At 35.9% G+C, this 26,450-nt stretch overlaps 1 protein-coding gene across 10 annotated transcripts in view; it reads left to right on the top strand.

Moving 5' to 3' along the window:
- Positions 1-26,450, top strand: part of METTL25 (methyltransferase like 25) — a 120,883-nt gene that overhangs the window by 16,113 nt on the left and 78,320 nt on the right. For all 10 annotated transcript variants that reach the window (XR_011433661.1, XR_011433664.1, XR_011433663.1 and 7 more), the window contains 4 exons: positions 1,407-1,571; positions 1,801-1,907; positions 8,669-9,268; positions 11,813-11,960. Coding sequence is in view for 5 of the 10 variants with exons in the window: in XM_070254216.1 (XP_070110317.1) it covers positions 1,407-1,571; positions 1,801-1,907; positions 8,669-9,268; positions 11,813-11,960 (1,020 nt within the window). In the remaining 5 variants the exon portion in view is untranslated. The remainder of the gene's footprint in view (positions 1-1,406; positions 1,572-1,800; positions 1,908-8,668; positions 9,269-11,812; positions 11,961-26,450) is intronic.

Consider the following 26,450-nt stretch of genomic DNA (forward strand, 5'->3'; position numbering starts at 1 on the left):
TAGTGGATTTTTAAATTTCATAAGTAACTATGGAGGGTCAGCTGTGCTGGAGTAGACTTCCTAGCCTGGTTTTTCTGGTAGAGCTAAAGTTCTTTCCTGGCTTGCACCATGCTTTTGTAAGGTGAACATTTTAAATACTTCCTTTAACTGTGGTATGTGTGGTTTTTGAATTATTAAAAATAATTTTCAGTGAATGGACTTAATTGGATTGCTCCATCTAAAGAGTTTCTTTGAACCACTACAGACAGATTGGAACACCTTTTTTTAACCTTTGTAAATAAGTTAACATGGATTAAAAAGGGCCTTAGAAAAAGGGGATTGAACAAATAAAAAGCCAATCTATCAGTGTGCCTATGGGTGTCCATTAGTATAGGCAAAATCATGCTGCAGTAATAAGCCTAAAAACTCAGTGACTAAAAACAAAGAAGTTTACTTTTCACACGTGCTGATGTCCATTGTAGTTTTTCGGCAGTGATGTCTTTGTCGTAGTTACTTGGGAATGCAGATTCCACCCTGACACGAGCTTCAACGATTACCGTTCTGGGGAAAGAAAAAAGTGTAGCGAATCTCCTGATGCTCTTAAAACTTCTGCCTGAAAATGGCACAGTTCACCTTGGTGAGATGTGGCCACACCTGAGTTCAACAGGGTGCGTGATCTTCACACAGAGAGGGGCTCCGGATGTTGCAAACAGTATGCCAGTTTTCCACATTCTTCTAAATTGAGTGAGCATTTGAAAACTGTTGATAGTTTCTAGACTTAACTTATGGAATATCTTGCTTAAAACTGACCACGGGAAGAAAATGAATTGTTTTCACCTGATCGTAACCTGATTAGTCTTAGAACTCATACTGAGTTCAGTGCCTTGAATACATACACCCCTCCCCCCCCCCCCCACCATTCTACATGGTCCAATGACGCAGGAACTGTTTTACAGTAATGTTTATGCCACTGGGGATGTTGCCGTCATTCCACAGGCAGTGTGGACAGGGAGCAGTGGGGTTGCTCGGGCTGACCTCCTTTAAATTCACAGTTGTGGGTCAGCCAGGGCCTTTCATAAATTTAATGACCCCAATACAGTTTAGCAGGGTTTTAAACTTCTTTCTTTTTTCTTTCTTTTTTTTGGCTCTTGGAACAACAATAACAACAAAGGCCAAGTTTTCCTTTGGAGTTTAAATAGATAATCGTATACTGTATTAAGAGAAAATTCGGATGCAACAAATAGCTAATAGCTTAAATAACAAATATAATGGAACCAGTAGAAACATTGCCAAAATTCACACCAAAATGAAAATATTGTAATTTGTTATAAATATCTAGTGTTTATTGTTTACTTAATCTCACACAAATTAGCTATTAATTATTTAGTTATGGGTAACATTTCTCTTTTTTATCCTGATTTTTTTAGGTATTACTGATTTTCCCAAAATATTTTGTGAAACTTCCCAGAAGCTGGTGAGTGTGGAAGGCTTTGCTCTGGCTGCAAAATATTATTCTATACAAAACTTGGGAATATGTACTCCTTTTGAACAGTTACTTGTAGCCCTTCGAGGAAATCAAAAACAGAGAACTGGTAGGTGTATTTGTGTAAATGTGTGTTTATGTTTTCTAGGCACTTATTTTATTAATTCAGGTTTGATTCATAGCAGCTAAACTAATAGAGATCTATCATACAGATACCACAGTAGGGTCTCTATATCATTTTCATATTTAATTGTAGAAAACATGAACATCAACTGATGATTTTTGTTAAATTTTTTTCTTTAATAGCAGTATTTTAATTTTGTTTTATTTTTGTTGAGGTGAAAATGTGAAACCAGATGAGTTTATGAATTTGAAAAAATCTCACGAAGTTCAGGCAATGTCAGAGGTGATCAGCAGTGTTGCTGAGTACTGTGGAATAAAACAGGTAAGAGTATTTCCTTGTATTTTCAGGTGTTACAATTATTGCCATTTTTTTGGTATCATTGAAATTTCCTTTTTTACTATCACTGTCTAGCCTTTAAAATGTCATTAAATAACAGTTGATGTAAGATATGTCAGCTCTTTTAAATATGCGCTCTCACTTCCCACTACCTTGTATTTATAACAAATTTATAAGATTCTGAAAATAAGATACTACTATTAGCGTTTTGCTACAAATTTTACTCTTTTCAGAGTCGATAGAAGCGAAGGGTAATTCTCTTTGATTTGTAGGAACTCCAACTTGAGGCAGCATTATAAAGATGCCATTCTGCAGAATTGTTTGTCACTAGGTGTTCCCAAGTTGTGGTCTGGGGCACCTGCCTCGTTATAGTAACGCGAAACTGTATTTTACAACTTGGATTCTTTCATAGTGTCAGAATCACAGTGCATTCCTGTTGTGAAAAATAGCTTTTGTGAAGGGTAGTGTCTGAAAACAGATGTTAAAATAAAATCAAAGATTGCCTACATTGGCCTATAAAAATAGTAAGTTATTTTTCTTATTCCTACAAGAACATCTATGGGGGTAATGAAGGATTTTCTCTCCTTCAATTTTTATTAGGTGTTAGGACCTTTTCCATGGATTCTTCCAGACTTGTGGAGAGTTTGAGGATGATTAGAAAACTATCACAGCTTGGGCTAGGCATGCAGAGCCGCTTCTGGCAAAGTGGATCTCTAGGGTAGGAGCTAGAAGCGAGAGCTAAGGGAGTAGTTGCAGCCTTTTCTTCAGTGCTCCATACCTAAGCGATGCTCTCAGGATCAGTAACAGACTCACCCCGGCGGTGAGACTCAGCTGGAGTGGAGGGAGCAAGGACACAGTAAATCTTAACAAACTACAGCCATACGTATCACACAGAGGAATATTAGCAAGAAAAATTGAATGGGAAAAATAAGCAATTTACAGAAGACTATTTTATGATACCATTTTTGAACAGCTCTTAAGCAAAATAATGGTATATTCTTAATGCAAAAAAATATATGCACAAAACTATTAAAGAAGCAAGGGAATCATAAAAATGCTTTGAGAGTAGTTACCTGTGGTAGGGGAAGCAGGGAGATGGGATATGGAAGGAAAGCATTGTTATATGCAGTGGAAATACTAATATTCCAGTTCTGAGGGTGGCTGGTGGGTTCATGGGTCTAGCAGATGCTGGTGGGGACCTCACCCAGATACTCTTGGGCCTTACCATTGCATGGGGTGCAGCCTGCTTTCTACCCGACAAGATCTGCAGTTCTGTCCCTGTGAGTCTCCTCTGGCTGCTGAAGCAAGGCACTGCCTGCATCTGAGCTCTGGGAATTAATTCCTCCCTGTGAGCAGCCTTGAATCAATGATTGATACAAGTTGATACACAAATGCATCAACTCACTGACATTTCAGGTGTGATCATTCTGAGGCGTGTGTTCACACTAGCTCTCAGAGTTTCCGAGTGTGATTAAAGCCAAATTGGCCTAAAGTGGTATCTTGCTTAATAACACTCCTTTTATTGGGCTGCCTTCCTTTCTCTTTTTCTCTTCTGTACTTCCCTACCGGTATTCCTTTCACCTCCCAAATAAGTCTCTTAAATCTTTGGTGTAGAATCTGCTCTGTGGTAACCCAAACTGAAATAAGGGGTATTTATTGTTGTGCTTTGTAACTTTATATTTTGACTACATTTATTCTTTTATTTATATGAAATATTACATAGTACTAAGTAACTTTAAATGAATAAGGCAGATTTATTTCTAAATTGCAGAGAAAATTTTTTAAGTAGCTTAACATATCATGTTAGACCTGCTTTAAGTGAACCTTTTTCATAGCAATGGAGATTGTTCCTAGTGATAAAAATAACCTAAAATAAAGACTTACAAGGTCTTTCTCTTGAAATCACTTAATAGCAATATTTGATTCTCACAGTAGTTAAGTTTAAAATGTATTATATATGTACTACTTTTCTTTTAAAATGAAGATTTAATAAATACAAATTTCATGGGGATGTCTGGAAACCCAGATTCTGAAATACTTGACTTTACTAGTGACCATAAAGAACTAGAGAAGAAAAAAACCACAATTCATTTTTGCATCAACTATATTGCTCCCTACATGCCAAAACCCTTTGCTTCTCTCATTCACATTACCAAGGCATCTTAATTTTTATTTCTAAAATGTGTTCATTGATTCATACTTGCATGCATGCATTCATTTAACAAATATTTCTTTAGCTCCTACTGTGTGTCAGGCACTGTTATAGATACTGAAGATATAGTCGTGAACAAAACAAAATGAATCTTTGCCCTTGTGCCATTTATATTCTAATGAGGAGAGGTAGATAATAAAACAATTATAAGTATATTTTATTGGATATGTTGATACACTTTAAAGAGAAAAAATAAATAAAATGAAAGGAAGTTGCTAATTCAGGGATGGGAGATTAAAATTTTTGATTAGGAAGGAAGGGGCAAGTAAGACCTCGTTGTATAGGTAGCACTTGACTTAAGACCTCCTTCAGGAGGTTAGAGAGTTATCCATCAGAATATCTGGGTGCAAAACTTTTCAGATAGAGGGAATGGCCCTGAAGTAGGAATATGCTTGCTGTGTTCTTGAAACAGCCAGGAACCCAGTGGAGAGGGTGAGGGCAGTGAAGCAGGAGCTGAAGTTGCAGTGGTGGAAGGCAAGTCATGGAGTTGTAGCATCTTTGAGGCCATTGTGGTGATTTGGGCTTGTATCCTGAATGAGTTGGGAAGCCACTGGGGCAGTCTGGCTGCTGTTTTGAGAAGGGTTTTGAAGCAAATACTTCCACTGTCTTTGCATTCTTCACCAGTCTTTGTTTGTAGACATTCAAGCTGGTTCTTTTCAGAAATTAGCTCCTACCTGATCATGAGCTTCCAGAGTTGAGGCAAGAAACCCAGTTAACAAAGGAGGTTAGTATCAGGAGATAAGATTAGAGAGGTGATGAGAGATTGTACCAGGAGGAATGGTATGATCAAACTTTGTTATAGACTCAAGGGGAGAAAGGTGGGAGCAGGGAGGCCAGGAAGGCTGTTGGAGTAAGCCAGCCTCAGGGAGCAGTTGGTATGAAGTACCCTTGGTAAGATCGTGGGTTTGCTCACAGATCGGTTGGAGGGTATAAGAGAAAGAACTGAGTCCTATTCTCCACCTGGAAGTATGGAGAGATCACTAACTGTGATGGAGAAGATTGTGGGAGGGCCAGGTTTTACAGAGAATATCAAGAACTTAGTTTTGAACATGTTAAATATGAAATGCTTATTAGAATTCAAGTCGAAATGTTAGGTAGACTTTTGGATATATGAGTATGAAGTTCATGGGAGAATTCCATACTGGAGTTATAAATTTGAAAGTGATTAGCCTAGAATGGCAGATCTCCAGGTCATTCAACAAAATATAACTCTTCTTTCTGAAGTATAGTGCCATACTCAGACTACTAAGAAATGTAACCACTGTGTGTAACAATGTTTATGTGAGATATGTGGGAAATCCTCCTAAACAGAATTAGGGAACTAGGAAGATAGCCCCCGCCAAGCATTGAACTGGTGCCTCCTCTGTCTTCAGGTCTACAGGATGATCCAGGAAGGAAAAGACTTGTGAATAAGGTGTAGTTGACCAAGATGGTGGAGATTTTGCTATTCAGACCAGATAGTTTGAAAGCAAAAAGTTGTGTGGCTTATTTAACTTTTAATTGCACAGAGTTTTTCATTCTATTGTAACACTACTACATGTGTTACTAAAGGACAATTTGGAGGGTGATAAAAGTCAAGCTGGGTGAATAAGAGACAAGTTAAAGTTGGCTGACAGATTTTCTAGGAAAATATGCCCATTACTGAAAAGATTTTAGATATTATATTGTGAAGACATGATTCTTAGAGTTTCTATAGCATCTTGCAGCCGGAAGGATTACAAATAAGATGGCCCAAAGGCTGTATGTGGTTGAGCTTCTGCATGGTTCGACTTTACTACCAGATTTTTTAAGTAAGGTGAATTTTTTTCGTTGTTCAAAATTTAATGTTCTGTTACTTGCAGCCAGAATTTTTCTGATTCACAAGTGGAATTGTCATAGATTTGGGAACAAACTCAGTTATGTCTTGGTAACAAAACATCTGAATTGGCAGAAACAAATGTGCTGGTGCTTGCAAGCAACCCACTTGTTGCCAGCCTTAAGCTTGTTATTGGCATCAGTGAGTATGTCTTGTAGAAGGAAAGGAAGGGAGAGCTTTGCTTTCTCTGGAGATTGTGATACGGGAGAATTGATAATAGAGTTTCTACTGTATAGCCCTTGTATTCATAAGTATGAGTATGATATCTTCAGTTAGATTATGGTTCCTTAAAATCAAGATATAAAATGCTTCTGTATTTCCCACAATTCCTAGCCCAGAGATTAACATAAAAAAGGGGTATAGAGAATTAGTTGTAGGCTAGTCACTTATTTAGGGGACATTATTTGTTGAGTCTTACCTATGAACTACTTGAATTGCCAGCGCTGAAATTTTCAAGGATTTAATTAATGACATACATTACTTCAAATGTAGGAATGTTCCCTTGAGTGGCTCATACTTATGTGAGGGTTTAATTGATTTTAGGAATTAAAGATAGATATAATAAGATTAGATAATGATTTCTTTTGATAGTATTTCTGTAATTGTCCATTTATTGCTTATGAAGTGACATGGCAGTACAATAACAATCTTGCTAAGTTTTTCATTCTCCTGTCATTTTTAGTGCTGTTGAGGTATAATTTCCATATTCACCAATTCTAGGTGTACAATTTGATGAATTTGGTAATTGTATGCAGTTGTGTAACCACCACTTTAATTAAAAATATTTCTCTCCCCATAAAAATTTTCCTCATGCCCTTTTGCAAGATATTTCCTCCTCCATTCTCAAGGAACAGCTGTTCTGCCTGTAATTTTGACTTTTCTGGAACATCGTATAAATGGAATCAAATAATATGTAGATTTTTATGATGACTTCTTTCCTTTAGCACATAGCTTTTCAGAGACATCAATGTTGTGCGTGTGTACTCTTTGTTCCTCCTTATTGCTGGATGATATGCCGTAATATGGATGTACCACAATTTGTTTTCCATTCACTAGTTGATGGACATTTGAATTCTTACCATTTTTGGGGCTGCTATTAATATTCACGTACAAGACCTTGTTTGGACATTTTTCCATTTCTCTTGGGTAAATAGCCCGGAATGGGATTTGTAAGTGATATAGTAAGTGAGTGTTTTAACTTTATGGTAAACTGCCAATGTTTTCCAAAGTGCCTGTACCATTTTACATTTGTGTGTATCTCATTATGATTTTAGTTTGCATTTCCCTGATGATCAGTGATGCTGGGCATCTTTTCATATTGGCCATCTTGTGTCTTCTTTTGTGAAGTGTATGTTCAGATATTTTGCTTGTTTTTTAATTGGTTGCTTGTCATCTTATTGAGTTGTAAGAGTTCTTTATATAGGATACAAACCATTTGTCAGATATATGTTTTGCAAATATTTCTTTTCCTTTTTGACTAGCAAAAGTTTTAATTTTAATGAAATCTGTTTTTTCAGTTATATCTTTTGTAGTTCATGTTTTTCATGTCCTACTTAAGAAATCTTTGTCCCTCTCAATGTCACAAAGATTTTCTCCTGTTTTCTTCCAGAAGTTAATAGTTTTTACTATTACATTTAGATCTGTGATCCACATTTAATTAATTTTTGTATTTAGCATGAGACAGGCAAAGTTCATGTTTTTCCATACAGACTTTCAGTTATAACAGCACCATTTGTTGAAAAGACCATCTTCTCCATTGAATTACCTTAGCTGTTTTGTCAAAAATCAGTTGCCTGTATAAGTATGGGTCACTTTCTGGACTCTATTCTTTTCCATTGATTTTTATGTCTGTTTTTATGCCAACATTGCACTGTTTTGATAACTGTAGTTGTATGTTGATTCCTGAATCAGTGTAAATCCTCCAACCCTATTCTTTTTCAAAGTTGGTTATTCTAGGTACTTTACCTTTCCATATAAATTGTAATATATGCTTGTCAATTTCTTTAAAAAACCCTGCTGCGATTTTGATTAGGATGGCATTAAATCTTTATGTCAGTTTGAGAGAATTGCCATCTTAATATTGAGTCTGCTATTTCATGAACATGGTATGTCTTTATTTAGAGCTTTTAAATTTTTTGTTTGGAGTGTTTTATAGTTTACAGTGTAAAAGTCTTGCACAACCTTTGTTAAATTTATTCCTAGATATTCTATTTTTATGCTATCTTAATTCAATTGGTTTTCAATTGTATTTCCTAATTGTTCTTTGCTACTATCTTGTATATGTTCTCAGGATTCATTATTAATTTCTAATGATCCTTTATTCTGACACATTGCTAAATTCACTTAACAGTTCTGTTAGTTTTTTAAATATTCTTCAGAAATTTTCTACAGAAACAGTCATGTCATCTATGAAGAAAGACAGTTTTATTTCCAATATTTATGTCTTTTACATCTTTTCCTTTACTTATTACACTACCTAGAACCTCTTTTCAAATGCTGAATAAAAATTATGAGAGTGGTTGGTTTTTAATAGAAATCAAAAAAATAAAAAACAAACATAACAGGTTGTATAAATTATACAACCATTTGTTTAGTTGCTTTTTAAAAAAAAATATCAAGAATGCTTTCTGTTACCATCTGCCTAAAATCCTTTAGTTCATTCTCTTTTTCTTACTTTAGGTAATTGACCTGGGTTCTGGAAAAGGCTACCTAAGCTCCTTTTTGTCTTTGAAGTATGGGTTAAAAGTTTATGGAATCGATTCCTCAAATACCAATACTCATGGAGCTGAGGAGAGAAACAGGAAATTGAAGAAACATTGGAAAGTCTATCATACTCGGTCAAAATTAGATGTCAATGGACTGGTGTTAAAAATGGCAAAAGAAAGGAAAGTGCAAGATGGAATTAACTGTAAAGCAGATATTGAGGGAGATTGTGACAGCAGTCCCGCGAATCAAGAAGAGAAGTGTACCTCAGATTTTTTGCCAGATTTTTCAGGCTCTGTAATTTCTAACATCAGAAAACAAATGGAAAACCTACATGTTCATTCACATCAAGAAGACAATTTGTGTTTTGGAAATGCATTTTCTCTTATAGACCTTTTGCCTATTAATGCCATAGAACCTACTTCTTCATGCCGGATACCTAAGAGAAAAATGTCTGAAGCAAATAAAGAGAGAAGAAAAACAACATCGAAGTCAAATGAATCAAATATATATTCACCTTTAACATCGTTTATCACTGCTGACTCAGACCTAAATGATATTATTAAAGATCTGGAGGTGATTGCGCTTTTGAATTCCTTAATTTGATTTAAATTGATTTATAAAAATGCTCTAAGACATAGAATTAAATTTAATAGTAGCTTACTTAACCTGCATATCTTATTTGATTACATTAATCTGAAGGACCAAGAAAATAAAATTGGATGCAGGCTTTCATGCTTCCCCCCGCTATCAAAATCTGACAAGAGTACAGTCTGACAATCTGACAATTACAGTTTTCCAGAAGAGAGTGCCCCCCACTCATTTCGAGCTTCCTAAATCAAACATCAGTACTAACACGAAAACTAGTAAGCTAAGTTCTCATTATGCAGTTTAGGGATTGTTAAAATTCCAATCTGAGAAAACTTACATAAAACTCTTAAATTTGAGGTAAAGAGGTATCTAGGGCAATATTATGTTTAATGCTAGCCTTGGTAACCAAATGTGCAGTTTTCTTGAGCAAGAGTAGCTTCTGAGTATTCTTAAAGAATTTGAACTTTTTCTAAACTACAAGTATGTCAGATTATGTAAGAGAAAGGCAACATTTTATGTTAAAACTATAGTGTAGAGGAGCTTCTAGAAATCATTTGGCCTCATTCATTGTCTTAAAAAACAAAGTAGCTTTTGAAGTTGTGATATTCTACTCTTGTTAAAATTTTCAGAAATCCTTCCCTAAAGAATTGAATAAATGAAAGATACCAGAGTTCTTTATAAATTAAAATCCTTGTTTGGTAGCTGACTAGTGTTTTGTCATTTTAGAAGGGGACATTTTTCTTTTTCTGAGATAATTTTGGATTCCACTAATTAAGGGAAACTGGTTAATCTTCATTAATTGTTTTTCCTATGTATGAGATCAGTAATTAGCTTATATCTTAACATTCTCTTAGGGTTAAACAACCCCAATTACTTTAACCTAACTTCAAAAAATATAAATTTTTAGTGCTTATTATCATATATTTATATTTTTCAAAGTCTTGAGGAAAGTATATGATCAAATCTGTATGGAAACTTTTATAAGAATCTATCTAATACAAGATATACCAGAAGAATGTTTTTGGATCCTATAGTGAATTAGCGATTTAATAACCAGGATTAGCCAATACCTCCTGTCCCCTCCTCACCTCACAATACACACATACATTACTTAAATATTTTAGTATTAGGATAATATGGTGATTGCATATTTTTATCTGCCACCTGCTAATATTATTAACTAATTTTATATGCTAAATACAGTAAAGAATGAGATTAAATGTTCTTATATTATCTTTAGGTAGAGCTAAGCTAAGTGTAAAGAGAGGTTTATACCTCTGTTGTTCTCCTCTTAATTAGCAATAAAGTCTTCCTCTCTGAATTCCTTTTTATTTATAACATTGTAACATCTAAATAAAACCTACCCAATCATCAAGAAAAAATAGTTGCACAACACTCCAAAATGTGTGCTTTGTAGAGAATTCTGGTTGAAGGAACTGAATGTTCTATCAGGTCAAAGCTACTTACAGGAACAATTTTTTTCTTTAGAAAGATTAGACTTCCGCTCTGCTTTATGTGTAGATTGTATAGGCTAAAGTAACTTTTTTAGTAAAATAAATGAAACAATTGTATTTGTTTTGAAGATAGTTATAAAAATATACTTGATTCACAACTTAATATGTCTGTTATTTTGAATTTATAATAACATGATGATGATGATGATAAGAATAGAAATCATTTACTGAATTTTATTGTGTGCCAGAGGTTGTACTAGATCGTTTACCAGTATTAACTTATTTAAGTCTTGCAACCATCCTTTAGGGTGAGGTACTGTTATTATCTTCATTTTACAGATGAGGAAATTAAGGCACTGAAGAGTTAAAACAAAACTGGTGTATTGATCAAGGTTCTGTGAGTGTGTGCATCTGTACCCATTCTCTGTGTGTATACATTTAAATTAGGCTTTGGGTGATTAGAAGAAACTTTTTATAAGAGAATTTTTATATAAAATTCATGTTATAAAATTTAGAACAAAAATTTTTATATTAAAATTAATATTGCCATATTTGATGCAATGAAGCAACTAAGTAAATTTTTTTGGTATTGGAGTAGAAATGCCAACTTAGCCCCACTTATTTGTTTTTTATGACAATGTTTGATAAGTTTTCACGGGCAGTTTGTGAAGAAGTGAATTAAAAAATTGACTGGTAAATTATAAATGTGTCTCAGGTCGCAAATTTGTCCTAGTAATGCATGCTATATTTTATTGGTCCAACCTTTACTTTGGCTAGTTGTTAAGCAAATAATAATTATAAAAGAGATCAGAGAAAATCCAAATGGATAAGTAACCAAGAACACTAGAAAATCAACTCAAAAGTATGTCAGTTGTGATAAAAGATCACGGTCATTTTGCCTACAAAGGAAATAATTATTTGTTATGAAAATAAAAAACAATCCTTTCTAGGTAGAATTTGATGATTTTGAAAACCTCTACATATACTAATGAACTTTTAAAATCTTCACCTGAAATGGGTTTTTTTAGCCTTCCTTCTAATTGCCAAAATTTATTTTTTCTTCTTATTTTTAAAGAATTGTTTGATGGTAGGTCTACATACTTGTGGTGATCTTGCTCCAAATACTCTGCGAATATTTACTTCCAAGTCTGAAATCAAGGGAGTTTGCAGTGTGGGTTGTTGTTACCACCTCTTATCTGAAGAATTTGAAAACCCGCCTAAAGGTACAAAGTTCTCCATATCTTGTCATTTTCTTTATTTGAGCCTAATGGCTGCTTTCTATCTCTCCCTCTTTTTTGTTGACATTATTTTCATTTTGAATTAACATCTGAGATATCTGATATTCTTGCAATCTTAATGTTACGTCAAATAAAATTTGATGCACTATCACCTTATGTATTTTATTTTAGTTTCTTTGGTCATAAAATGATCTTAATGAATGCTTAAAACTGCAAATCTGTGAAAATTTTATGTGGTATATGTTTTAGAGAACTTCTGTTTAAAAATACTTGCAAGATACACATTTGCTAAGATAGTAAAGCTGAGTTATTTTGTCAGGAATATAGAGCTGTAGGGTTTGCTTTCATCCAAAGCCTTCTCCATTTTGTAAGGAATATTGATATTTCTCCCCCAAAAAGTTCCTTACTGAATTTTGAAGAGTCAGTGTACTATGATTTTAAAAAGCTGCAAAACTCTGCAATTGCATTAAAATAATAGTATTCAAACTGTGCTCTCTGGGCTGAGAAGGTACCTGAGGAGCAAAGGACAGAGTACATGGACAGAACTTGAAGCACCCACAACCCTTCATCCAGAGCAGCTCCTGAAATGCCTCTGTTTCATCATTTTATTTCTTATATCTTTTAGATATGGTTTCAAACTTCTGGTTCAGATTAATTGTTATTTAGTCTATTAGTATTAGCAGTTTGCAGGGCTGGCCCAGTGGCATAGTGGTTGAGTTTGTGTGCTCTGCTTCAGCGGCCTGAGGTTCACCAGTTCAGATCCTGGGCACAGACCTACACGCCACTCATCAGGCCATGCTGTGGTGGCATCCCACATATAAGAACTAGAAGAGCTTACAACTAGGATATACATCTATCTACTGGGGCTTTGGGGAGAAAAAGAAAAGAGGAAGATTGTCAACAGAAGTTAGCTTAGGACTAATCTTCCTCACCAGAAAGCATACCTTAAAAAAAGAAAAAAAAAGCAATATGATTTACTATGGCAAATACATGCTCTAAAAAAAAAATTGCAAAAAAAGAAAACCAGTTTTCTTTTTTATTAGTTTAATGAAGTCTCTATCAACATCCAGTGTTCCTTACTAAGAATTTTTAGGTCAGGAAATTATGTGCATATGGATGGTATTGTTTGCTCTTTTTCTCAGTTTTTAATCACAAATGAATATGAGATTTTGATTATTTTTTATTTAGTCATGCAAGAGATAAAAATTATGATTGTATAATTCTACTGAAATATGAGTGAAAGAGAGAGAATTCTTAGAACTGGGAAAGGTTTTTGCGAAATAGAGTGAATGCCACCAGTGTTCCTCTTTGTTTCTAATCCTCAAATGTTAGTTTCAAAATAGTGTAGTAAGTGCTATAAGACAAAGTATTGTATCTGTGTTATCTTACAGCAGAATAGGGTGTAGCTCAGTCTGTGGTGTGGGGGCGGGGGTTGAGGGTCTGTTCCCGATGTGGTGATACTCACTATGTCCTGAAAGCTCAGTAGAAGTAAATCAGGCAAAGTGGGAAGGGTGCTGCACACAGAATAAATAAAGGCATGAATGATAAATGTTTAAAATCAGGTTTCCTTCTCATTGCCTTTCATAGTCACTGCTTCTCTTTTTTATTGTCTTTTCTCCCATCCTATTCATCCTTGTATCTTTCTCAGGAATAGTGATAATGAGAATCCTAATGTTCGTTTCGGTGGGTAGAAAGGGGCAATTTTTAGAGTGAATGAGACTTCCATTTTTTCATTTCAGTTTCACCCATAACCCATTTCCCCAGAGTCTCTCCTTGGTTCTCATAGTTTGTTTATTTAGCACTTAATCATTCATAAAATAATCTTTGATTCTGCTGGGGAAATTAGTTGAATGAAATAACTCCAAGTGTTCACACCCTGGCAATGGAAGCCTCTCAATTAACAGATTCTCAGGCACTGAACTTGAATCCTGCCTGGGAAAAGGCAGTTTGCCTTCTCCTCTCTAGAGTGGAAGTTGCCATTGTTCACTGAGTTGATGGGACATTTTTGGCCCCAGGACTCAGGCAAGAAAAAGCGTTGGAAATGTTGGTTACAACAGTGACTGGCAGCTCCAAACTCTCATTTTCCCTCCTTATAGGCAGAGTCAATTCATTGAGAAGTCATTCATTTTGACAGTCATTCTTCCTGTCAAAAATATAGGTTATCAGGTAAACAATACCAGGCTTAAGTGGCGAAAGCTAACAGTACTGTCTTAGTGTTACTTGGTTTCCTCATAGAGACCTGAAGTGGACAGAGGGCTGGGAGTTTTGCTTGTCGGGAAAGCAAAGAATAAGCAGGAAGAAACAGGACTGAGTGATATGACGAAATAGGTGGAGATGTATGCAACATGAGTACCTTCAAATACTTTGGAAGTCAAGAAAAGAGTTGGAAAGCCAAAAGATAGGGGAAAAATGTAGAAAAATAAGTAATAGGAATAATAAAAGCAGCCCTGGTTTGTGTTGCAGTTTTGCCTAACTTTGGACTGCCACATTTTCTCATCTCAAAAACCAGATGTCAGAGGGAACTCTCTCCCTCCTCTCTTTCCCACATCCCTGTCTCCATTTTTCTTTCCTTATCTTGGCTATAGTAAAAGAGAGAAGATATGAATCATCTCCTGCAGATTTTGTAGCAGTGTTTCTCAACTCTGGCTGCCTAGCTGAATCAAATATGATCCTTTCAGTATATGATGCCTGGGACCTGCTTCTGAACTTCTGAATTACAATCTCCAGGAATTAGACTTGAATATACGTATTTTTAAGAAGCTCTGTAGGTAATTCTGATGAACAGCATAGATGAAAACAAAGTGTGTGTTATGGTTCCATAAGAAGAGGTACAGAACTCTAGAGGATGATTTGTAGCAATATATTCAAGATTATTTATAGTTATTTCAGCCTCTCCCATACAGAGACTTAGGTGCATTCTACTCACATGCTGCATTCTACTCACATGCTGGTTTGCAGATCCAAACCAAAGACTGAATCCAGAAGGGTCCAGGAGGGTAAATAAAGGTCCAGAGTGCACAAAGCTAGAGTAATTAAGTGAAGAAAAGTCCTTGAAGTATAGAGCTCAGAATGAAAACCTGGGAATATGGCAGGAAACCGAGCCATAAATGTACAATAAAGTTAAAGGTTAGAAACTAGACAAAATCAAGGGGAAAACCTAGAACAAACAAGGAATGTCCAAGATAATTATTATGTGTACCACTAGAATTTTGACAGCTTGACTTTATCGATGAGCATATGTGCATGCGTGTTTATGTGTGTGAGTGGAAGCAGACAACGGCAAACAGAATTTGTTCTAGACTATTTAGCAGTGACTATTTGGAGAGATGGAACACGGATGTAGTCTTATTTTGTATATGCAACATGTACTATATAGTTCTAGTATTCCTTACTAAAATAGAAATCCACCACTATACAGTTTAATCATTATATTAAACTAACTAACTTACAGGTTGAGGGGTTTCCATGCACAAGGTTACCATATTTCTTGTCGTATATCTTAGCACTGGTTCTGTGGAGTTATATCTCTGAATGGTCAAGTGTGTCATGTGTCTCTCCCTTCATATCATACACACCTGCCCCTCACCCTCACTTTGTTTGCACAGCTGTTTTTAAGTTTGAATTGGGGCAGTGTTGCCCTTTGGGATGTAAATTTGAGTTATTAATAGTCCAACATAGCATAGTAGAAAAATCTGGTATGTACACTGCAACTTTTTATGGTGATATGTACTACATTATGTAAACAATATGTGTTTTACATGAATATGTTTACCCAATACGCTGTGGTAGACCGTAGAGGTGGTCTGTCATGAATGTCAGTTTTCAAAAATACCTCAAAGCTCTCTGAGCCATTATGAATACTGAAGTTATACCATATGTTTTAAAAACTACTTTTAAATATTTATACATTATGAGCCAGTGGTTCCTAGGAGAACAAGAAATACCAGAAACAGTTTTATTGCAGTGCTTTATAGAATATATATATTTTCCCAAGCTTGACTTGTTTCAGTGTTTTGACTTAATATTGATTATCATAATTAATTTGAAATACTTATATTATTTCTTCCCTTAGAAGTTGGAGAGAGACATTCTTTTAGTTGTTTTTCCCATAAAGATAGAAATGCACTCTAGGAAACACTACTAGTCACCCATTGAGATTCATACGTCTCTTATTCCTTACTCACTGAACTTTGATTTTGTTCAGGCGTCGGTTATTGGGAGGGTTGAGCCCATCTATAGCCTCAGAAATAGGTGACTCAATCTAAATTGGTTATGGTAATTCCATTTATTTAGGAATGGATATGAAACGCAGTTCTTACCTGTGAGTCATGAAGAGCATATCTTTTTCTAGGAAAAAATGTTTTTTGCTCTTAAAACTGAATGCAAGACAGCAGGGCCATCACTTTTTTTTCTGCCTCTGGACTTGGTCATCTGTATGTGTTGGTTCAGCCTAAGAGAGGTTTCTCTCTGCCTACTATGTATTCTGTCAGAAATTGGTGTAGTGCTCTCAACTGAATCCTTCAGGCCCAGACTGAGGGATAAAGGATCATTTTACTTTTCTTGTAAGTTTATATGATCATCGCAGAGGCTTAAGAGTGCAGGAGGAGTAGAGAAAGAGCTGGGACCCTAGAGAGTCACATCAGGTGGTTTCATAGAGCTTCTTCCCTGACCTTACGAGGAGCCCCTGCCAGGAGCAGCCCTTGTCAGGGCACAGCTGTATGCTTGGTCTTTCCCCACCTCTTCCCAGCCCAATGCCAGGGAGTCTTCTGGGATTATTAGCGCCCTCCAAATACTGCAGATCTTCAGAGCCAAATATAAATAGTGTAGCCCTTGAAAGCTTGTAGCCCACCTTCGTGTTTACCCCCGGGCTTAATGTGTTGTTCCAGAGCAGTAAGGTGACGCTTGCATCAATACCTCCATTGCCTTTTGTTTTTTTAACCAGGGAAGGGCTGCCGATCATCTTTTAGTGGTATCTTTCAGTCTGGTCCTGCCATTTCTGTATACAACAGAAATTTGTCAAGGCATGTGATACCTATTCTACGGCAGATTGTTTCTCAATTTATGTCACCAGTAGGAATTTTAAGGGAGAAGGCTAGATACTTATATAGTCATCTTTACTGTCTTTGAAGATTAACAAGTGCTTTCATTGCTTTAAATTTAGAGATACTTCACCTGGAAAGTTGAAGGGAAGTCTGGAAGTTGAAGGAAAGTATGTTGAGCATATTATTTGAAAATGTAACATGCTGTTTAAAAATAAGCTTATCTTGTATTTTGAGATCTTTCAGATGTCCGGTATGCGGTATTAAAAATAATAGTAATATGGCAATCTTAGCTAGTTCATATCAGCATTAAACCTTGTCTTCTGTCATATAAAAAGGTCTGACTAATTTCTACATCAAGTAAATAGTAGTGAGTTAATCCCATCATTGCAACAATGCATGCACTTGCTGTCTTTTCAGTAAGTATTTTCTATCTCATATAATGCATATTTTATTCAACAAATCTGTTTGTCTGCTATGGGATTTTAATGCTAGAAGTTTGCAGGATGTAGAGGAATAAAACATGGTCATGGTTTTTTTTTTTTTTCCAAAAGGGCATGTATTTAACTTGCATTTCTGGTAGTGTAGGAGATGTGATATTTCTGAGGAACTCTCCTGCTACGTTCAGCTAGATCCTGCCTAAATCAGAAAGGGTATTTTTTAAAGCATTGCTGAGTCCACAGAAAATAAGGGAAATCTCCATGGATCAAGAAAAGTCAAAAACAGAAAACTAAAAGGAGAGAAAGGGAAGGGGAGGAAGAGGAGTTGAAACGAGAGCAGGGAACTGTGAGCCGTAAGGTAGCAGACAGTGTTGTCTTGAGGCAAATGCTGGTCACTTTGGGATCTAGAGATGGATGTTGAACCTCCTGCATGGTAGGGGAGGTACACCTGAAAAGTCCGTACTAAGCCACGACCTTGAATGAGACGAAGCAGTCTCCAGTCAGCTCTATGCAGAAGCAAATTCAAATCCTTTTGAGGGAATACTTCCCAAATTCAGGCCCTTGGAATTCCTACAGATTAAAATATACCAAATGTATGTTTCACAAATGGAAACACTGAAGCTACCAGTGGTATTTGTGTACCATGGCAAACTTGAGCTCTGGTTTCATAGCCCTACCAGGGGTAGAATACAAATGATAAAACGTGTACTTAGGCACACCCAGAGGGGAGGCTCAAAGCAAGTACTCTTACAAGTTGAGACCACAAAGATGGGAACTAAAGTTAGAGTAGCTGTAGCAGGAGTAGAAGAAATTGAAACAGTTAAGATTGTTTAGAGGAGTGGGAGATAGAGGAGAAGGGATTGGCAAAGACTATTGTCAGGTTTCTGTTTTGAGCCACTGGATAGTTGGTGGTGCAACTTACTTGATAGGGAACACTAAGGAAGGACCAAGTTTCAGAGCAAAGTTTTGAACATGTATAGTAATTTGAGATTGTTTTATGTGCAAGTGATCATATTTTGGGAAACTTTTTATAAATACAGACATATAAATACATGGAAATGGAACTATTCTAGCATAATCACATAGAATTTATTTTCCTCTTTTTTTCCAGAAAATCTGTAACATAGTACCTGACATTGGTTCATATGGTTCAAGGGTGTGAGGGCCAAAGTCTGCAGTTTTATTGGCCTTTCACTTATGGTTGCATAATGGCTGCTACTGCTCTAGCCATTACAGTCCAAATGGAAAGAATTATGAAGATGAAAGTGTTTTTCCCATCTGAGACAGCATCCTTTGAAGAACTTGCCTGAAAATTCTACCCAACAGCTTTCTTTCCTTATAGGCCACCTCTAGAAGGCTGAGAAATGTAACCTTCTAGAAGGGCACATTGCAGCTTCAAATGAAATCAAGATTCTATGAGTAACAAAGAAGGAAAAACTAGGTATTAGGTAGGCAATTAGCATTCTCTGCCATGGGGGGGTGTGTGTGTGTGTGTGTGTGTCTGTGTGCGCGCGCGTGCGGGTGCATGTATATAATATTAAGGCATGAATAGGGTACTGGAAGGGAGTGAAAAGGAGAGTGGGGAATGTAATAGTATGTACAGTCATCTCTTAGTGTCCACAGGGGATTTGTTCCAGGAACCTCCTGCGGATCCCCAAATCCACTGATCCTTAATCCCTTATATAAATAAAATGGTGTAGCATGATGAATACAATCGGCTCTCTTTATCCATGGTTGTGAAACCCGTTGATACGGAGGGCCAACTGTATGTGTAACAGAATGTAGTTGTATCCATTGTCCTTTTCTTCCTTTTAATAATATAACCCCTCTTAGTTTTAGCAGGGTAAACATCACCCAGCCACCCAGCTAGACTACTTATCTCGCATATGACAAAGTTCAAGCCAGTAGAATGTGAGTTAAAATGATGTGTGCACCTTATTTAAAAGGAAGCTGCTTGCCACCCTATTTCTTTTCACCCTTCCTACTTGCTAAGAAATAGCAATTAACCTTGCTACCAGAGTTGGTACCCGAGTCTTGAGGGTAGCAGAGCAACCATACTCATGTGGTCTCTGGATAACACACTGTGTACTGCCTGCCTTCCTCTGGGCTGTGGCAGAAGAGAGATAGACTTCTCTCTTATTTAAGGACTTATGTTCTAAATATCTAGTACAGAGGAATCTAAGGTCTCGTCTACATGCTTCTCCATTGTGTGAAACTTTTACCTTAAGACTGTCACTATGTTTGTGTACTAGAAATGTACAACAAACCAACAATAATACCAACAGCAAACAAAAAAAATTATGTATGATTTGTATATGTAGATATATGATTTGTAAGTGATTTCTTAGAGGTAAGGAAAAAAGAGAATGTAAGTGTTAAAAGAGCTATTCCAGCTAGATGGTAAAAATTATTTCTTGTTAGGTCAGGAAAGGCTTTTCGAAAATAGTGACTTTTGAATTGAGCTCTGTGAGGTAGGATTTAGGTAGGCAAAAATGTGGAGAGGAGCATTCCAAGTTTAAGGAACATGGTGGGTTAAGTTAAGGAGTGGCCAGTGTTTCTACGCAACCTCCTCTCCAGTGGGAACATCCTGAAACCAGCCCCAAATGTGGAGGGCGTGGGGAGACCAAAGGAACAAAGCAGACCACTCCAGATAGCCAGGTGGCAGGTTTAATAAACAAGGCAATTTAGTTATGAGGCTTATCTTGAGTGATCACAAGGTGAGTAGTTTACTGCACCCAGCCGCCAAAATCTTAGAAACTTATATAGAGGCCTTAACTGGGTTCAGTCGTGAACACAGGCCGCCTCAGCTGCGCTCAGTCGCGTGCCCAGTCCAGTTAGTCTCAACGCCACATTTCTGTCTCAAGGCTGTATCCTTGGAGAAGCTGCTCCAGTGACAGTGTTTTCCACCAGGAGCCCCATGATCCAGATCACTCAGGGTGTTCATTCGTGTCCTCGTGTGATTTAATAAAGACAACACATTAATAGACTCATCAGCTTTGAACATGCAATATTCTATTTGGATAATGACACAGACGCCTCCTTGTGAGGCAGTAATGATGTCCAAGACCATTCTATTTTGGAGGACAGCTTTTCTCATTAGAGACATTTCAGTTTTCATTACGCACAGGCTTTTTTGGCTTGCTGGATGAATTTAGTTTTCTATATCACTACCTAGTATGTATGTAGACAGTTAAATAGATAAAGCTGATAGTTGAAATTTTATTTAAAAAGTACTTTTTTTCTTTTCAGTTAATATTTGTTCTTTGAAAGATACAGGATCTTACGACACACAATGGGTGCTGGTATTTTTTATTCTATTCCTTACTATTAAATTTATAAGATATTGGTCACAATCCACTAAATTGATTTCCTGACCAATTAATGAGTTGTAGCCAGTGGTGTGATAGTAAATGTTTAAATGGTTAGCGGTGGTCCCTGAATCAAAGTCCTCGTACATAGCGTTTCCTGATTTCTACGGTGTAAATACGCCCCGTTTGGCCACTTTCAAGCACCAACCTGGTGTCACTGAATGCTGAGCTGGGAAGATAGGACACAGTCCCCTCTCTCCGGAGCCAGTGTGAGCAAGCTTCACAATTTGAAATAAATAGAAATTTATGTTTGTTATAAGTAAATTTGCTCATGTAAGCTGCAAATCAACATTATCTATAGAGCATCCTAAACAGTGTCTGGTATATAGCTGATGCTGAATATATATTTGTTGAAAGAATGAGTTGCTTTATTTTGACAAATTTGAAGAATATTTATGTCTTCCTAAGTTTGTTTCTTTTTCGGTCATCCAACTTTTCACATAAGGCCTTCAATTTCTCAACTAAATCTCACAGGGATTTTTCAGATTCATAAACATCTAAGTTGAAGAGGAAATATTTTACTTCATTTATGTATCATGGTGCCTACTACATCACATGTTCATTACTTGAATCTTTTCTAAGAATTTTAGCATAAAATTTGAGAAAATAAAAAATTATTATTAAAAACAAATTACAAGTGGTTGCTTATATTTCAAAATAATTCTTTGAAGAAAAGAAAGCTTTAAAAACAAGTAATTTGTAAATGATTGATAATATTTCAAATTAATTCTTCTCAATGAACTTAATTTTAGCCTTTCTATAAATCATTAGTATTTGATCCATTAATATTTGAATCTGAATTTTGGGGCATGGAAATTTCCTGGCAAGTCCTACTAATTTAAAGCCAAGCTGAAATTAAAATGAACTCTCTCTGAAATTAGGAGAACATGAGAGCTGATTTAGTAACAACTTTGGGCATTAAGAATATCACTGAACGTTTATTCAACATTGAATGTGCAGAGATGTAGGAGACACTCAAGAAACTGTACCCCCTTTGCTAGATACCAGGAATTTCTAGATAAAACAATTGAAAGAAATTTACAACCCAATGGGAAGACAGATAACAAAAGACAGTGTGAAAGGTGCTTTATTAGAGTTATGCATAAGTTACATTGGAGGCACAGAGGTAGCGATATCTAAATGTTCAAGGGAGTCCAAGAACACGGCATAGAAGAGGAGATGCTTTGACTGACAGGAGTTTTACTTCTGTTTCTGCAGTGCTGTGGCCTTGGATAAATCAGTTAGCCTTTTGAATCATATGTAAATTAGTAAAAAGAGAAAGCTGAAATTAGATGATTTTGGTGGTCTCTTGCTGGCTTTAATACTATGATTCTGTGACTGGAATGTAGCTTTCCAAAACATGCCTTTCATTCTAACTGAACCTCACCTATATTTATCACAACATTTAGGTTTAATTTTAGTATCTTTTTTACTTTATGTTGGGTTTGCGTAAACAAATAGTGTGCTTTCCTTCTATGATTCTGCATTTGAATGATAATGTAGCATTTTTGAAAACCATACATTTTTTTCTTGAGGAAGATTAGCCCTGAGCTAACTACTGCCAGTCCTCTTTTTTTGCTGAGGAAGCCTGGCCCTGAGCTAACATCCGTGCCCATCTTCCTCCACTTTATGTGTGGGATGCCTACCACAGCATGGCTTGCCAAGCGGTGCCATGTCCGCACCCGGGATCCAAACCGGCGAACCCCGGGCTGCCAAGAAGCAGAATGTGCAAACTTTCCACTGGGCCACTGGGCCGGGCCCTGAAAACCATGCTTTTAAATCTGTGCCAGTGTAACAATGACTGTAAATGTTGTTTTTCCCAAAGTTTTATTTGTTTGGTTTTTAAGAAGTAAAATTAATCTGACAGTAATTCCTAGTAAATACATATTTAAGTTTTCATTTTCTTGACTATCAGTTAAGTTATTAGCTTGTTTATTAGCTTGTTGAGTAATTCAGAAACCATCAGGAGCTATCTCAGCTTGAATAAGGTATTGCTCTTGTAATCTTAGAGCAGATAAATAGAATCTGTCAGCCTTGTAGATTCAGCTGTTTATAAGCTTTTGTTACAAGATCACATTACTTACTGTTCAGCTTGGCTTATGTCTCAGAAAACTTCTTGCCAATTAATATGGGGTGAATGCAGAGATGTCTAGATATACTTGGCAGTCTGCACAATTACCTCACACAGACAGCTGTGTCTGATCTTCACTTAGTTGTATGTTTTCTAGAGTATTGGCACTGATTTTACTTTTGCCGTAGGGCATCCATTTTCTTGCTGCCTAGAAGTAGTTAGAAATGGAGTTTTGATATATTTTACCCCTTTCTTTAATTTGTACCTCGCTATTTTTTTGTGACTAATAGAAAGTGGTTTTCGAAGGTCATGCAGGCTGTATTTATTCAACATAAAAGAAGTTCTTCCTTGCTCATGGTAAATAAAAAAAGTCAAGAATGTAATTTAATCGAGAAAGAAAATTAATATATTCACTTAAAAGAAGTAGTAAAAAGAAATATTTTATGCTCAAATATAAAGTTCTATGAAATCAAAACTGATAGAAATTCTTACCAAAAGTTGACTGTCAAACTAATATAAAACAGGATTTTAAAAAACTAGTTTACTTTCTACTAATTTTATGTATAAATTTGGATTTGTATACTGTAGAGCAAATGATCTTGAAAACTATCTTGCTGTAGTGTTCTCACATTGCTTTTTTCCCATGGTAAATAAATTATAAGCAAGTTGTTTAAATTTCTTTCATCATCAGTCTGGCACAGTGAGCAAAGTTTGTATAGGAATGAAGTTACAGCATGATTGATAATATTAGTGTAAAGACTGTCTCATTGACAGTGTGTCAGGTGTTCCTTATGTGTCTCAATGTAAACTCTTTTATCAAGACTAGAGTCTTGAAAAAAGACTATAAAGAGTGTGTCAAGAGTGGCAGAGGAAGCTTGTCCCCCACAGTGAGAAGCACTCTTGGGGAGCTGCTGTCACAGAGTTTGCCAGACCAACAGTGTTTTCTCTCAGCACCCAGACTTTGCTGTTCTTATAGTCATGCATAAAAATATTAAGACTGTAGTATCTAGACTGATTCATTAAGAAAAAGTGTTTTAATGTAGATATGACTCTATTAGAGTCATACATACATTTTTAACTGGGTATTTATTTTCTTTTGTATGTGCACTAATTTACATATTCCCTTAAGACTATATTTCCAGCTACACTTTTAACCCAAAGGATAAGGGAAATACTAATATCTTAAGTATATAACGGAACCGTAAGTGGAGATGAGAAGCAGAAAAAGGGATGTTGTAAGTAGGGGTATACCTGGAATGGTCTAGAGAGAAACAAATGGGAAATAATAAATTATTCCTTTACTATTGACTAACCAGCTATACTCCTTTATAATATTCTGTGAAGCAAAAGCCTATACATGGACTATATATCTCAGTGACTTAGATTGAAGGTACATTCTGGTGAAGGCAGAAGGAGAGGGCGGATAGGGGCTCAATCCTTATTATGCGATGAATGGATTAATTAACATGAACGTATGATCATTATGCTGTGATTTTCTTTAAGTGTCTTGAATTCTAGGATCTTTCTCTAGTACCTCCTTTACAATTTGAATCGTTGTTGATAGCTACACATAAATTTTACCTTCTTAAGTTACCAACTTTTTATACCCATATTTAGTCTAATCATTTTAAGAGAGCAAAGCAGTTTTTAGAATTTATCTACTTGTAAATTATCTATTTATTCCCCTTCTGGTTGTAGCGTTTTGAATTTATTCTTCAGTTTATTATGTTACTAAGGCTGAGGAGTATAGGTCTGATTTACATAGTTGTTTAATTATATTTATCCTTGTAGGGGTTTTTTTTGTTTTTTCTTTTTTGAGGAAGATTAGCCCTGAGCTAACATCTACTGCCAATCTTCCTTTTTTTTTGCTGAGGAAGACTGGCCCTGAGCTAACATCTGTGCCCATCTTCCTCTGCTTTGTATGTGGGATGCCTGCCACAGCATGGCTTGCCAAGCAGTGCCATGTCCACACCCGGGATCCGAACCCGTGAACCCCAGACAGCTGAAGTAGAATGTGTGAACTTAACTGCTGTGCCACTGGGCTGGCCCCCCGTTGTTGTTTTAATATATTTGAAAAATCTGTTAGATATAAATGCTTCAGAAATCTGAACAGTTCAATATAATTTTAATATGCCTTTTTCCTTAGGTAATATTTTGAATGTCATATACACTTAACCTTATTTAAAAGCTAAAATGAAATATCAAGAAATTTTCATAAAATTGTCCTATAGTCTTTGATGCTAAGTTTAAACTATAAAACTCTAAGGTGGAAAATAAGTTTCTAAACTTTTACAGCTAAAATCCAATGTCATCTTTGCTTGAGAGTGTGTCAGTCTCTATATGGCAAGTTTTCAGATACCCTTGAGGAATATTTGTAAGGAAGCCTAAGGAGTCTTAGTCAATCCTGGGAAAGAATGACATGGAACAGAGACTAAACTTTAAAAACAAATGAATGGGTTCGTAAGTGATATATATTTGGCCTTTTTAAAGAAACAATATTTTGTGTAAAACTGCAAGATGCCTATCAACCTAAATTTTATTTTTATTATAAAGCATTATAAAAATGACACAGAGGCCTGTCACACAAAAAAGTAAGCTTTAATACAGTGCTTTAAACTGTGAATGAACTCAGAATATTAAGCAACATTTACTTATTTATATATTTACCTTTTAACATAACTAATATATAATAATATAAAAGAAATTCTGACAGTATACAGACATATACAGTAAAGAGTGAAAGTCCTTATCCAGCATCACTAGCCATAGTGACACTCCCTTCTCGTGTTTCTTCCTATGCTTGTACATACACAAATCTGAATATGTACAAATATCTAAGGGCTTTTTAACAAAAGGAATCAAACTGAATGTAATGATTCATTCCTTCATTTATCTATTCTTCCAACAAATATTTATTGCGGGTCTACAATGTGCCAGGTACTTTTCTAGGGGCAAGAGAGATGGAAGGAAGAAAAAGTTCCTGCTCTCTTGTCATTTAATCCTAGTGTGTAGAGACAGCAGAATAAAAAGCAAACATTTATATCTGGTTTATCAGATGCTGATAAGTGCTATGGAGAAAAATAAAGCTAAATGAGTGAGACTGGAGGGATCCAGTTTTATATAGAGTAACCAGCGAAGGTCTTGTTGCTGAGATCACATTTGAGCAGACAGTTGAAGGATGAGGAGGAAGCCATGCAGTTATCTTGGAGAAATAGTGTTCCAGGCAGAGGGAACAGCAGGTAAAAAGCTCAAAGGCAGGAGTTTGCTTGCCTTTTCAAGGAACACCAAAGAGACTAGTACAACTGAAAAAAAAAAGTCAAAGCAGGGAGATCCCTTAGGGAGCTCTTACTGTAATCCAGATGAGAGGTGATGGTGGTTTAAATGAGAGGAGAGCATTAGAAGAAATGGTTAAATTCTGGTTATATTTTAAAAGTATTGCTAGCAGAAATTATTGACAGATTCAATGGGGATATGAAAGAAAGAAAAAAGCAAAACATAACTCAAAAATTTTGACCTGAAACAATGGAAAGATGGAGTTATCATTTAGTAAACTGGAT

Source organism: Equus caballus, chromosome 28 (assembly GCF_041296265.1).
Source record: "Equus caballus isolate H_3958 breed thoroughbred chromosome 28, TB-T2T, whole genome shotgun sequence".
NCBI classification, from domain to species: Eukaryota; Metazoa; Chordata; class Mammalia; order Perissodactyla; family Equidae; genus Equus; species Equus caballus.